The sequence below is a fragment of the Nanorana parkeri genome, unplaced genomic scaffold, assembly GCF_000935625.1.
Source record: "Nanorana parkeri isolate BGI_ZX_2015 unplaced genomic scaffold, ASM93562v1 scaffold820, whole genome shotgun sequence".
NCBI lineage: Eukaryota > Metazoa > Chordata > Amphibia > Anura > Dicroglossidae > Nanorana > Nanorana parkeri.
Window position 1 is genome coordinate 204,914 of NW_017307088.1, and position 15,459 is coordinate 220,372.

The following is a 15,459-nucleotide window of genomic DNA, read 5'->3' on the forward strand; positions in this document are numbered from 1 at the left end:
TACCAGACCGAACCTTTATATGCAGATGAAGTTAATCAGCAGCCAGACCTCGTATCACACGCCCGTCACACTGACCGTAATCATGGCTGAATGAGTATTTATGATGTGTACCCTATCTACATACAGTTTTTAATGGAAATACCCCTTCAGCATTAGACCTGGCTATGTAGTGATATGGTTGGTTCGCTCCCATGTCCTGTTGTTTTTACTGATAGGAAGTAATATGTCCATAAAACAAAGTGTCTGATGTGCCAGTGGGCTCCTTAAACTGGAGACTGTCAAAAAAGAGATTCAAACCTATCATAAAAGTTTGAATCTTATAAGTTAGAGGATGTTGGGGAAATATTTCTAATTTTTAGAACTTCTGATACTTGGATTTTTGTAATTGAAGAGTGAAAAACTAGCGACTTTCCATTATCATAACACCTGAAAGCACAATTAAGGACTCCACGCTTTAGCGTAGGCATATTGTATTTACACTACATGCTTGGGAATGTTCCCATTGCACAATAGCTGACTCTGTTACATGCTAATGGCGGCTTGACTGTGAAGCAGACTAATTCCAAGTGTCCACCATTTCACTAAAACCAGCATTTTGTACACGGTTTCATCGTGCTATGTATAGGCTATGGGCTGTGCTATTGCTAAAAGGTCAGTTATAGGTAAGGTCTAGTATGCTGAGCCACATGCGGACTCTTTATCCCACATAGGGACACCAGTGTAACTATTTTCTTACTATTGTACCCCGCTCTGTTCTTGCCCCGTCCCCTTTTGAGTATCACTCCTCCTGCTGAAATAGGAATCTTTCTTATCTCAGCAGTTGTGGAGAACTGGGAACTTGCAGGTATGTCAGTACTGGAGACCCAGGGAGAAACTCAAAAACACAAAGTATTGCAGCTCTGTAATCTTAACACATCATTACATTTATTTTATAATTGTAAACAGTGTCAGTACCTGCATTTGGTTTGGTGTGAGCCTTTTGCAGTACAGCAGAGCTCAAAGATGGGAAGGGAGAAGGACTCAGTCAGATGTGTTGCAATGCAAGGAAAATGCTAATAGGAGGAGAGAATAGGATGAAAGAGATGAACTCACTCCACTCTCTGGTGTCAGGGTGACTGTAGTGAAGCTTTATATATAACTTCCTGTTTTAAGGAAATTATCTTCTACTTCTGACCCTTCAGTGTAGTCAAGTTTTACCTTGACATGGATTTTATCTCGCAATCACCACTGCTGGTAAAGTGTTGTAACTGTCATGCTTTTGCTGGGTTTCTGTGGTTAGAACTGCATTGCATTGAACAGTCCAATCATTTCCAACCTACACACACCTGGGAGAGCCAATCAGTGAGCTGCTAAACCATCACATGTTGGTACATACTATATGTTGGGGGATTGCCACTGATGAAAGTTTAAACATGACTTTGATTACATTGCCTTAAAGTATGCATTCTCATAAACTAATAGGCCCATTCACACTATTGCGGTGCATTAGCGCGCACATAATAACAAGCACTCTGCTAAGGTAGCCAAGTTATGTAAATGAGCTGCCCAATGCACCAAAAAAGGTATTTCTCGCAATGCACGCCCATCGGCAAGGACCATTGGGGTGCCATTCAGATTGAATGACAATGCATCACACTAACGCATAAAACCGTGTGTGTAATTGCAACACAATAGTATGAATGGACCCTAAGACATCAATATTTATGTTATTTGTGTTATAATGAAAGAAATTGTTCTTTGTAGATTTTGAAAATATTTTTCTAGGTTCTGATAATTGTTTGTGGTTTTATAGATCAAGTTTTGATTATTTTAATAAAAATATTTAAACTTTGATTTTGTCCTGTGTTGAGTTTATTTTGAAATAGAATTGCTAAAGTTGGTAGTTTCTTTTCAGTTCTCTGCATCTCTTTGTTCAAATAGTTCTGTTTGCATGTTGAAGCCTTGAAGACCTGGGAGTAAAGAATGCCTCCTGGTAATCAAAAGACAGAGCAAATAAACCCTAAACAGATCAGATATATAGACATACATGAATATTGTGATGTTCCATAGATTCATAAAAAGTTCTGGTAGTGTCATAAAATTAGAATCCACATTAAGTCCCTCCTTTATATACACACTGAGTGGCCAGATTATTATGACCACCTGACGTTTGTAGGCAAATTAGCTATAATTTCGCACTGAAGTTGCTAGAGGGCCAGACCATTATAAATAGGGAAGCAGGTTGTTTACCACAACAGTAGAAGTGATTGTTTTCTGAAGATATGGGTAAACAATGCGATTTAACAGCTTTTGAACGTGGGATGATTGTTGGCGCTCGGAGCCATGGAGCGAGTATCAGCAAAATAGCAGAATTCGTTAAATGTTCAAGAGCAGCTGTTTCCTCTTTGTCTTTATTTGTTATGATATCATCATACTCAAATACAGGGCAACAGTTTTGATCCCAGCATGGTTCTTCTTCAAGCCCAATTGGTATCAGAAGTACAAACACTTTTCTCTATATCATTTTAAATACTGGAAATTGCTTTGCACAACCAATTCAATCATCTTCTACAAATCATGAATAAATCCTTTTGATATGCATTGAAGAGACCAAGCAGGATGATCCTCCCAATATTTAAACTTCACCTGCAACATTCAACACATACTGTACCCCAATGAACCTCTTGTGCTAACAACACACAATTTCCAGTATTTAGAACGAGATCAAGAAAAGTGTTTGTACTTCTGATCACAGTTTGTGGACTTGAAGAACCATGCTGGGTTCAAAACTGTTGCCTTGTATTTGATTGTTATGATGATATTGTGACAATATGATGCATATAAAAAAATGCTAGTTGCTTGGTGCACACTAAAAGAAATTCTTTGTTTACATCTTCCCTGTCTGCAGCAGGATGTAAACAATAGGGAGAAAAAGCCAGCCTGCTATTGGCTATTTCAAATTGCAATAGCAGGCTAGCTATTGTTCCTGCCCACTGAGCTGAGGAACGGACCTGAGAGAGACCTGAGAGGGGGGGGGCTTCAATGGCCAGCTTGCTATTGACTATTGCAATTTGCAATAGCCAATAGCAATCTGGCTATTGCTCCCGGCTCCTTACATTCACCTGTTGGAGAAACTACAAACCAGAAACTACAGTTATCCGACACCTACTGATCCCCGTGGTTGGCATATAACTGGGAGTTTACTGTATTTGGGAATTGTGGACTGATTCTTGTTCTTTGTAAAATATCTGGAGTGCGGTACATACATCTGATTGTGATCCCAAAGTGAGGGGAATTCACATCTTAGACAGTTGTCCCCGGGATTTCAGATTTCTCCGTATCTCTTGTTTTTGTGACAACTCTAACATTTTGAATTTCCCCTTACATAGTTACATAGTCAGGTTGAAAAAAGATACAAGTCCATCGAGATCAGAAAGAGATATGAAAAAAAAAAAAAAGCCTAAACAGAACGCCATGCCCACAATTACCCACTGCTGATCCAGAGGAAGGCAAAAAAAAAAACGGGGAAAAAAATCCTTCCTGATCCCATAAGGCAATTGGATATTCCCTGATCAACAATCTCTGATGCTTAATACATATATACTATCTTACTGGTAACAATGGTGACCAGCGTGAATAGAGGGGAAGCAAAGTCAGCAAAAGGTTTTGCCTAGAGATTCACTTTAAGGTCTATTCCCACCTATGGTTTTTGTTAGGGTTGCACCGATACTACAGTAGTATTGTTATCGGTACCGAGTATTTGGGCGATTTGGGCCCAAATCCCCTGATACCCAAATGCTCCAATACTTCCGGTATCAGGAAGCCGGGCAGTGAGTCATCATACGCTGCCCGGCTTCCTGATTGGCCGGGAAGCCGGCTTCATGCTCCCTTGTGACGAGAAAGCATGGAGCCAATCAGGAAGCCGGGCAGCGTGTAATTACTCGCTGCCCGGTTTCCTGATTGGTTGGGAATCTGGCCAATCAGGAAGCCGGGTGCCGTGTAACGACTCAGGCTTCATGCTCCCTCGTCACCTCATGACGAGGGAGGTTTTTTTTACCTTAATGCATTCTTTGCATTAGGGTAAAAAACACCCAGTACCCTTTTCTCCCCCATTCTTACCTGTCAGTGACGCTGGTCCCGAAGCAATCCTCCATTCCCCCAAACTTCCTGGTTGCGGGGGAGGATACTAATGGCAAAGGAGCCGTGGGCTCCTTCTGCTATTAAAAAGCTTTTAGGCGGAGAGAAGTGCGTTGCCTGCCACAGCGCTGTGTGTGTCTATGGAATAAAAAATAAATAAAAAAAAGAAAGGAGGCTTTAATAACACTTGTAGGGACTTGAATGTATGTTTAACATTGAATTCCTGAGTTTAGTGTCACTTTAAGATTCAAACATTTTATCAACTTTATCTAAGGCAAACAATGTGTGAATCTTGGGTGAAAACATTCATCATCAGATCCCTGATTGTCAGTCTTTAAGGTTTTACAGCTGAACCATCAGCTAGTCCCACAGACCTTCTATACCAATGTGTGGGTGCCACAAGGAACCCTGAACCGGGCACAGAGAGCTCCGCACACTCTACACTGAGTCCCCGCCCCGCCCATCACTACAGAGCTGTCAGCGGTATCCAGGAAGTGACGTGATACGCGTCCTTAGAGCAGCAAGATGGCGTCTAAAGGTGAGAAATAAAACAAAGCCACCAATGGATGATGTTTATTTCCATATTTCGGCTGGTGAAGTGAGACTCCCGCGGTAGCCGGCATATCGGGGTTAGCGGGGTGTTGGTATGTATGTGCGATCTCCGGCATGTAACAGGTGTGATCTGTGTCCCCCCCCCTGCAGGGAGAAGACGCGGAGTTGTATCCTTTGTGCCGAGATGAAGGAGCAGTTGGTGACACCGGATGACACGTGTATAGGGGGCACCTATGGGAGGTGGAGAACTACAAATCCCAGCATGTAGCCAGACAAACCCATTGTGTGGATTTGCAGGCTGGGGACCGCTATGGGAGGTGGGGAACTACAAATCCCAGCATGTAGCCAGACAAACCCATTGTGTGGATTTGCAGGCTGGGGACCGCTATGGGAGGTGGGGAACTACAAATCCCAGCATGTAGCCAGACAAACCCATTGTGTGGATTTGCAGGCTGGGGACCGCTATGGGAGGTGGGGAACTACAAATCCCAGCATGTAGCCAGACAAACCCATTGTGTGGATTTGCAGGCTGGGGACCGCTATGGGAGGTGGGGAACTACAAATCCCAGCATGTAGCCAGACAAACCCATTGTGTGGATTTGCAGGCTGGGGACCGCTATGGGAGGTGGGGAACTACAAATCCCAGCATGTAGCCAGACAAACCCATTGTGTGGATTTGCAGGCTGGGGACCGCTATGGGAGGTGGGGAACTACAAATCCCAGCATGTAGCCAGACAAACCCATTGTGTGGATTTGCAGGCTGGGGACCGCTATGGGAGGTGGGGAACTACAAATCCCAGCATGTAGCCAGACAAACCCATTGTGTGGATTTGCAGGCTGGGGACCGCTATGGGAGGTGGGGAACTACAAATCCCAGCATGTAGCCAGACAAACCCATTGTGTGGATTTGCAGGCTGGGGACCGCTATGGGAGGTGGGGAACTACAAATCCCAGCATGTAGCCAGACAAACCCATTGTGTGGATTTGCAGGCTGGGGACCGCTATGGGAGGTGGGGAACTACAAATCCCAGCATGTAGCCAGACAAACCCATTGTGTGGATTTGCAGGCTGGGGACCGCTATGGGAGGTGGGGAACTACAAATCCCAGCATGTAGCCAGACAAACCTATTGTGTGGATTTGCAGGCTGGGGTCAGCTATGGGAGATGGGGAACTGCAAATCCCAGCAAGTAGCCAGACAAACCTATTGTGTGGATTTCCAGCTTTAGATATTTTGTGCAGGATGATTCCTATGTAGGGGACCTGTGACAGAGGGAGGGGCTACCTTCTAGGTTTATGATATAGGAATGAGGGACACAGCATAGCAGTAAGTATGGAGTTGATGGACACAGCCATGCTACACCCGGGTATGTGGTACATGGAAAATTAAAGTGCGTATATAGAAATTTCTTTTTAGTTTTGGATAGAACAAGGAACCCATGTCAGTTTATTTTTTGCTGTGTGCATTAATTTTGGAAATTTCACTTCCTGTCCCAGAGACACAACAGGAAGTTAGAGGAAATCTCTTAAAGTAAGGGGATCCCCCACTTCTGGCCTGCGTCATTGGGCTTTTGTCGGCTTGAAGCAGATTTTGCATTGCCATATAAATAAATGAGAATGCAAAATCCTCTTAAAGGAGAACTATGGGGAGAGCGAAATACACTCATCCCCATAATTAGAGCCGAAGCTGTCATACGTCGGCTCTATAGATCGGGAAGTCAGTGATCAAATACCGTCGCTCACTCACTTTCCGATCATCTCCCTGCAGAGAGTAATGACTGTCAGTCACGGCTCCCTGCAGTGATTCCCTCCTCCCCTCTCCGATCCTTCAGCACTAACTGGAGGGACAGATGGGGGGCGGGGCGGGCACAGCTAGCTCTGGTTCTAGAGAGGCAGAGCCAGCTGTCAATCAGGCAGCCAGGTGGATCCTGAAAATATTGTCCTGGCCGCGCTTCCAGCATATAGTTGGCAATAGCCGCTATTTGCTGAGTTTTTGGTCACAGGAGGACATTAGTAAGTGTCCTCCTGTGACCCTAAAGAGAACTATGGCCAACAAAAAGTTTAGGGCCATAGTTCTCTTTTAAAGAGGAAGCAAACTACATACAAAGGTTGTCTGTGCGGAGTTTTCCCCATACTGTGTAAGTATGCTGAGTATATTTGTATACTATGACACGTTGTGGATGCTCCCACAGACATTCGTGGCCATTCACATGTAATAAGAGAGGCTGCGATCCCCCGCGGATGTTAGCTCCTGGATGGACTGCTGGGGGTGACGGGAATATTCCAGGGGCTGCAGGAACAAGGACACATCCACCCACGCAGGTCACTGCTATACATGTGAATGGGCCCTTACTGTGTTGAGTCAGACCTGGCTGATCATTGATTGTAGTTGATATACATACAGTATAACATTTCCAGCATTTGGTCTGTTCTTCATAGCTGTGGCAGCTTATGTAATCACTCTTAAATGCTCAGCATTGTAATGAGATTTCCTTTACAAGATTAGCTGTCCTCCACTCCTCTCGAAGTGCTCTTCTTCCTCAATGGATGGTACTGTGCCTCCTACTTCCTGATCGAAGCGCTCATATTTATATATAAAGGTGAGTAGATGTCACATTCAGTTTATTCTTGTGATGCTCAAACTGCTGAAACGGTTTGCTTTGTTGTAGTCCCTGGGTGCCCAATCTGCCACCTGCAAGGGGCACATAGAGGTCTTTGGCACTTATTGTGCTGCTCTCAGGTAGTTTGTGCTTTTCATACTTAAAGGAGAAGTATTGGGAGTGTAAAATGAATTCTTCCCATTGGATTGGCGAGAGACACTGCAAGTGTCACATGCCGGCTCTTTAGATCGAGAGCTGAGCGGCCATGAATCACTGATCGCTCAGCTCACTGCACCCCACGGGGATTCCCCCCTCCCCTCTGTGTATCTCCAGCACTCATTGGAAGGACAGACAGGAGGGGCAGGCACAGGTGGATCTGGTTCTAGAGAGGCAGAGCTAGCTGTCAATCAGGCATTGGGGGGATCCCAACAATATTGTCAGGATCCGAGTTTGGGTCACAGGAGGACATTAGTAAATATATTCCTTTGACCCAGAAAGGATTTAAGAAAAAAAGGAATTTATCAAAACTGGAGCAGACAGAATCTGAAGCAGTTGTCCATAGCAACCAATCAACTTCTCTTTTCAGTTTGTTCAGTAAAGCCGGGGGTAGCCAAACTCCGGCCCTCCAGCTGTGGTGAAACTACAAATCCCACAATGCATCTCTCTCCGGGAGTCATGTCTGAGAGAATCTTGCAATGCTTCATGGGATTTGTAGTTCAACCACAGCTGGAGGGCTGGAGTTTGGCTCCCCCTGAATTAAGCTTTGAGAATAGGACAGTGTCAGCACCAATTCAGAGATGATTTGAGGGTCTACAGTGATACACAAATAGGATATATTTTTTGTTACTATTTAAGGAACTTGAATGCAGTTTTAAGATTTAAAAGAGAACTATGGGGTCAGTGTTTTTCCCCATAGTTCTCCTTAGGGTAACGGGAGGACACAAACTACCGTTCCTCCCGTCACCCTAAGCTCAGTATATGGCGGTATACTGAGACGCCGCAGCTGAAGCGGATCCCGACAATTATGTCAGGATCTGCCCAGCTGTGTGAGTGACAGCTGGCTCTGCCTATCTAGAGGCAGAGTCAGCTGTATCCGCCCCCTCCCCCGTCCGTTCCGCCAGTCAGCGCTGGAGGATCGGAGGGGGGAATCCAGCCCCTCCCCTGTCACGGCAGAGAGCCGTGACAGGATCGAGAAGTGAGCGAACGCCGGTATGTGTTCGCTCACCTCCCGATCTACTGAGCCGACCTGTGACAGTCTCACTGTCACAGGTCGGCTAAAACTATGAGGATGAGTGAAAAGCACTCGCCTCATAGTTCTCCTTTTTAACTCCGGAGTTTAGTGTCCCTTTAACGGTCTTTCATCACCCCTTTGACACCTGTGTATTAATAAAATACAGTTCTGGACTCTGGATATGTTTTTTTGCGCTCATTCTGCTTCCCTGACACTTGGGTAATAGTTCAGTGATAAAAAGCAGGTAACAAATACAGCAAGGTTTGATGGAGTTGACAATTGGCTCTTCTTTTTCCACCCAGGACTTATATTACCTTACCCCACCTCTAACCTCGTACTGGAAGTGGTGATCCTTTTTCTCTATCTTGGAATTGAAGTCACGCGATTATTTCTTGGTGAGTAGCTGAACCATTAGGAGTGTTTCAAACTATATATTTTCCTTCTGCAGATACCTTATTGGAGACCTTTAAACCTTTCCACGTGTGCTTCCATGTAGTATGTCTTACAATGATCATATGAACATACATAGAGGGGGATTTATCAAACCTGGAGCAGTTGACCACAGCAACAAATCATCTTCTCTCTTTCATTTTCAAAGCTTCGCCTAATAAACTGAAGAGAGAAGCTGATTGGTTGCCATGGGCTTATCACCCGCCCCCTCCCCCATCCGTTCCTCCACTCATCGCTGGAGGATTGGAGCGGGGTGGGGGGGAATCTCTGCAGGGAGTGGTGACCGACCGTCACCGCTCTCTGCAGGGAGATGATCGGGAAGTGAGCGAGCGACGATATGTGTTCACTCCCCGATCTATAGAGCCGACCTGTGACCGTTTCATTGTCACACGTCGGCTCAAACTATGAGGATGAATGATTTTCACTCGCCTCATAGTTCTCCTTTTAGAGAGTCCCTATCGCTAGACCAGTGTTTATAGGAAACGTTCAGATATAAGGCATCCTTGATGATTCGTGTGTATTTGATGTTGGATAGGGAAGGTCACCAGGGAAGCTGCAGAATTGTACATTAGAAATAATTAATGATTTTCCCAACCAGACATTCATTAAAATGTAATTGTATAGCTGAAAACGGTGACCTGGATCCGTCCAGGACATTGTACCCGGTGAGCCGTGTAAGTTATTATTAATTCATTGTACTCTCACAAAGAGGAACCTACACTGATGACACCAAAAAAGAGAACTAAAGCCAAACCTTTTTTTTTTGCTCTAGTTCTGTTTTGGGTCACAGGAGTTTATTTACTGATGTATTGTATATAGGGCTACTGCCCGCTATATGCTGACAGCACAGAGCCGCGTTGCAGCCAGGACGAATCCCAGCAATATTGTCGGGATCCACCCGCTGCCTGATTGACAGCTGGCTCTTCCTCTCTAGAGCCAGAACCGGCTGTGCCCACCCCTCCCCTGTCTGTCCCTCAGATAAACGCAGGAGGAACAAAGTGAGGGGATGGGGGAATCCCTGCAGGGAGAAGCCTTGAACAATATAGATTGACTTTAAAGGAGAAGTATTGGGAGAGTAAATGTACTCTTCCCAATAACAGAACTAGGGATGCACCGATACCACTTTTTTAAGACCGAGTACGAGTACCGATACTTTTGATCAAGTACTCGCAGATACTTTTTCTTAAAGGGACAGGTCACATTTTTTCTAAAGCAATACAAACTAATGCTTTAAGGTCACTTTCTTAATATTATGATTCATGAGATGACGAGGGAGCATGTCGCCGGCTTCCCGGCCAATCAGAATGCCAGACGCTGCATCATTACACGGCGCCCGACTTCCGTATTTGCTAGCTTCCTGACCAATCGGGAAGCCGGGCAGCGCGTCATTGCACGCTACCCAGCTTCCTGATTGGCCGGGAAGTCGGCTCCATGCTCTCTCATCACAAAGTGACGAGAGAGCATGGAGCCGTTTCCTGGCCAATCAGGAAACCGGGCAGCGTGTAATGATGCCCTGCCCGGCTTCCTGATACAGGAAGTACTCGTGCTATGGATCGGAGCATTTGGGCGAGTACCAAATACTCGGTATCGGCATCGGTGCATCCCTACTTAGAACCAGCGTGTACCACTGGAGGTGTCGCATGCCAGGTCTTTACATCAAGAGCTGAGCGATCACAAATCTCGATCTATGGAGCGGGCATGTGACACCTCCAGTGTCGCACGGTGGTTCTAAAGTCAATCCATATTCTTCAAGTTTTTATAAATCTATTTGTGGATGTGATCAGTTTAATGTACATAATTCTATCAGAATGTGTCAATAAAATGTTTCTCTTTATAACTTAGTAAAGAATATACATCGCAGATCTATTTTTGCCTATATTAATGCAATGCTGCCACTTTTTTTTCACACAGTGGTTGTACTTTCTTCTTCTGTCAGTTGGAGCTCTATCATTGGGCTTTCAGTGAAAAATGATATATGTTCCAATGGAGCTGTTGTGCTGTTAGTTTTAATTCAGCCGCTGGTTATAAAGCATGCTGGCTGTAACTAAAACTATTCATGAAATGGGATCGTAAGTATGTGGCAGGATGAGTTAAACAATTGACCTAAAAGTTTAGCTGTCTATGCACTTAGACTTCTTTCATTCAGCCTGTGCGGTGGACGAATCTCCCCTTCCGGGTTATTGTGTTCTGATAGTCAGTGCCTGTAGCTATCAGAATACCGAAACAATGACTTCAGTTGATTGGGTTTCATCTGGCTTCTTCAACAAAAGTTGCCTGAACTGCAGGACTGAAGGGCAAAAAAAACACTGTATGGTCTACTCGGTACAAGTACATGTACAGATACATTGAGCTCCAAGACTACACTAGAGAAAAATTCAAAAGTTAGGAGGCAGCTGTGATTTGTAAGGAGCACACGGAGCTCCTGGGATTTGTACACCTCTGTTTTAATGTATGATTTTTTTTAAACATATCTCTCTCTCTATCTATCTATCTATCTATCTATCTATCTATCTATCTATATATATATATAAAAAATGCCAAGTATGGGCACTGGTATCTGAACATCCCTAGTCTACATACATGGCAGGGGCACTTCACATGGTGTTGGATATTATTTTTGTTTTTCTTCAAATATTTAAGCAGATGATGATTTCATTTCTCTTCATTTTTTGTTTGCCAGGATGTCGTGGGAACCAGTGTGAGCGGAAGCTCCCTCTTGTGGTCAGTGTGGGTCTAATCATTCCAGCCGGATTGCTTGCCCTGTATTTCCTGTTTCTTCAGACGTATGCACTGCGGCTTGAGACCGTGCTCAGCTGTGTTCTTCTGCTGTTCTATGCTTTAGAAGCCATACTGAGCTGTGCTGCACTTATAACATTCTGCAGGTAACATCAGCTAACGTGACGCCGTCTCTCACTTAGACCTATCAGCTTTGCAGCGTTTTGTGTTTTTATATCTTTAGATGGGGGTCTCCTTTAAAACTTTTTTTTGGCTATAATTCTCTTTTGTGTCTCGGAGTAAATGTACTAAAGTACTCCTGTGACCCAAACTCAGCATAGAGCAAGCTAATATCTGCTATATGCTGACAGCACTGAGGCGCGCTGCAGCTGAGAAAGATCCGGACTGTTTTGTCGGGATCCACCACGGTGCTTGATTGACAGCTGGCTCTTCTTCTCTACAGCCAGAGCCGTTGTGCCCACCCCCTGCAGTCACCACTGTCTGTGGGAGAAACCGTAAGCTGAGCTATCAGCGTTTTGTAATCACTCAGCACTCAATCTATAGAGCCGGAGTATGACACCTGCAGTGTCGCATGCCAGCTCAAACTATTGGGAAGAGTACATTTTACTCTCCTGATACTTCTATAAATATCAGCTTTGGGGGAACTTTAAAGTATACTCTTTATGAGAAAAGTATCAAAGATGCCACAAATAAGAAAGTGTAGGATGTAAGATGTGGCATCATGCTGTCTGTTAATAGTGTCACGTAATAATTATGATCTAGGCGCATTTTGGTTAATGCTGATTGAATAATGTGGATTCAATATTGGTATGTTTGAAACACAGCAAACGTCAGGAATATCTCTATGCACTAAAAAATATAATCACTATGGGCTCTAATTTTCCTTTCTCTACTCAAAGGGTTTATTTTCCCAACTGTCTTTGTTGCTGATGGAGAGATTCCCCTCACCTCCAGCCCCTGTCAGAGCGGGGAGTCTCCCAAAGGTGACCCAGACAGCAATAAAAACCTAATAGAAGTCCTAATCGTTTCCATTCTATCTTTAAAAGAGAACTAAAGTCAAACCTTTTTTGGCATTACTTCTCTTTTGGGTCACAGGTGAACATTTACTAATGTACTCCTGTGACCCAAACTCCGCCTATAGCGGTCAGAAGCCCGCTATATGCTGACAGTGCAGAGCCATGCTGCAGCTGGGAAGGATCCCAACAATATTGTCACCCAGATGCCTGATTGACAGCTGGCTCCGCCTCTCCAAAGACAGAACCAGCTGTGCTGCCCCCTCCCGTGTCTGACCCTCCAATGAGAGCTGGAGAAACAGAGATGAGACGGGGGGAATCCCTGCGGGAAGAAATGACTGTCAGTCACCGCTCTCTGCAGGTTGAAGACCGTGAGCACGATCACTCAGCTCTTGGTATAGAGCCGGTGTTTGACAGCTGCAGTGTCCTATGCTGGCTTGAGAAGCGTATATTTTACTCTCCCAATACCTCTCCTTTAACTAAAGACAATAAACAATGTAAAGTTTTGGCTAGAGTTTCCAATTTTTTGTCCAAATAAAATAACAGATTGTTTTTCCCATCCATGCAGGGAACCATCATATTAAGTATTACGAGACCTACACCAGGATGACTCTACTGGACTCCTGAATGTTCTATCTTTGTTTGCTGTGCAAATCACCGAAGCCGTGGGCTTCCATCTAGGCCACCATTCAGTGTTAAGTGTTTCCTCACTGCTGGAAAAGACTTTTGCTCGATGTAGTCACTGAATGCAGCCTCTCTGTTTATTGGGGAAGGAAGGGGGGGGGGGGCAGTGTGTTTGTGCAGTTGATTATGTGATTATTCCATTGTGAGAGTTGACGGAAATTAAACAAATTTGTTTTTAGAAATGTGGGTTTTCCTCATAATTCATAATAATTCAGCAAACATCTCAAACACACAGAAAGAAAATCTATTTTTAATGAACGGTAGGCTCCTTTACTACCTTTAAAAGAGACTTAATGAGTCGTTCGCTTGCTCTGCAACACCACCATTCTGAGAACTTATTCTCTGATTGGACAAGGTGGAGAGGAATGGTAGATGTCCACTTCATCCAATCACAGAACATCTTGTATTCATTGGAGAAATGACAAGGTTTTCATTAAATGGAGGCAGTGCAGATCAAGCGACTCCCTGCGATCAGTGTGCAGAGGGGAAGGCACTGGAGATGGAAGATCACGGCTATCACTGTATGTATCGCTGATTACTACAGCCACTTTCAGCATCCCCATTGGCCCTCCGGATATCAGATAAGAGTATTTGCTTTGAGCCAAGCTGGACAAATGTACGTTTCCTTTAAAAGATCATTCCTGGAGTTCAGCTTTTAAATACCTCAAAATCTAAACATAAGAATACAATGTGATATATTTTGCAGCTTCCCAGTCCCAGATGTGGTGGTTGCATTTCATTTTTTACACTCAGTATATTTTAACATATACAGAAAATACATGTTTATCTTTCAAGAAATACAGGGGGGGGGAGATCTGTGCAGTTCTGTGAGATTTGATGGTTGTGGAACCAGCTGCCTGATGGCTCTTTCAACTTCGTCCCACAAATGCTCAATATAAATTTGCCTACAAATGTCAGGTGGTCATAATGATCTGGCCACTCAGTGTATAAGGACTGGTAAGCTGCAATATACAGTATTACATTTTTGGGTTTAGATATGCTTTAACTAACATTGTGCCTTTGCTACCTAAAAGGAAGTATCTAGAAGATAACTGTATTCTCAGAGAAAGTACAGCTATCCTTTTAACCTTCACCTTCCCCTTAAGAGCTTTAACCCACTCTATCCCATCCTAGTTCCTTATGTACCAAAACCTGATGGTTGAGGCCTGCCTTCACAGCCTCCTGCCAAAATATTCTTCCAGCGGAGCCTCCCCTCAATGTCTCAAACATACACCTAGCACAACAATTCAATTTCTTTCCATGGATGCCGTGCCGTTCCAGGTACAAACTAAGTGTACATTCCTAGCAGTAAAACAGCTCTGCATCTGAACAACAAAGAATCCCTTTCTGTGACACAATCCATGGAAGATGATACCACTAGAAAAGCTGACCAAGATACTGGATCGTGGTGGACAAAATTAATATGGAATTCAGGAGCCAGTCTGACTATTCCAGGAGAGCCAGCGGGATCTTTTTTTTAGGAGCCAGTTACAATGACAACTAGAGAAAACCTCAAACGTTAGAAACCATCTGTAACTTTTAAGGAGCATTGGTGACCTAGCTCCTGGGATTTGACCGGCCCTACAGTAGATAATTGGATTGCTATGTAGCAAGTGAGGTCCAACATGAATAAATGTAACGTTATGCATTTAACAGCTAAAATGATACAATCCGGGGAAAGTTTAAGTTGGCCGAATTAATGATGGAGTATCAAGGTACCTATTGAGGTCATAGACCAAATAACAGCGTGCAATGCCAGTATCTACTTCATAGATCTAGGCCCTCATCTTTTTTTGAGTAATCACCTAAGGGGATGTGGTACTCTTTACTGCTCTTGTTTTGGTCCCCAAACTTTAGTATCCAATGATGACATATTAATGACAACAAGATAAATGGCCCCATTAAATCTAGGGTCTGCAGCTGTCTTGGGTGTGTTTGGTCCTGTCCTCTTACTGTAGTGTTAAACCAAACATGTGCTTTCCCTGTGCACATGCAAAGAAAAGTGAAAGACTTGTTCTAAAACAGAACTAAAGCATCATCATGGTGGTGGGTGGGCTTTAGTCATTTGTGAAAGCATGC

The 15,459-nt window shown here is 44.1% G+C and overlaps 2 protein-coding genes across 2 annotated transcripts in view; both read left to right on the forward strand.

Annotated features, from left to right (window-relative positions):
- The window catches only part of TMEM138 (transmembrane protein 138), a 20,563-nt gene extending 9,642 nt beyond the window's left edge, over positions 1-10,921 (forward strand). Inside the window, exon 6 of the mRNA XM_018565176.1 lies at positions 10,910-10,921. The gene's annotated coding sequence lies outside the window, so the exon portion shown is untranslated. The remainder of the gene's footprint in view (positions 1-10,909) is intronic.
- On the forward strand, positions 4,587-13,559 carry TMEM216 (transmembrane protein 216). Its single transcript, XM_018565177.1, has 6 exons — positions 4,587-4,654; positions 4,819-4,835; positions 7,173-7,266; positions 8,800-8,892; positions 11,628-11,829; positions 13,265-13,559. The coding sequence occupies exons 1-6, from the start codon at positions 4,642-4,644 to the stop codon at positions 13,278-13,280; spliced, it is 435 nt and encodes a 144-aa protein (XP_018420679.1). The 5' UTR covers positions 4,587-4,641; the 3' UTR covers positions 13,281-13,559.
- The last annotated feature ends 1,900 nt before the right edge of the window (positions 13,560-15,459 follow it).

Bases quoted from the DNA above. Each gene is read 5' to 3' on its own strand.
- TMEM216 (XM_018565177.1), top strand. The intron at 7,267-8,799 runs GTGAGTAGATGT...TTTTCCACCCAG, and splicing joins GCTCATATTTATATATAAAG to GACTTATATTACCTTACCCC. The intron at 8,893-11,627 runs GTGAGTAGCTGA...TTTGTTTGCCAG, and splicing joins AGTCACGCGATTATTTCTTG to GATGTCGTGGGAACCAGTGT.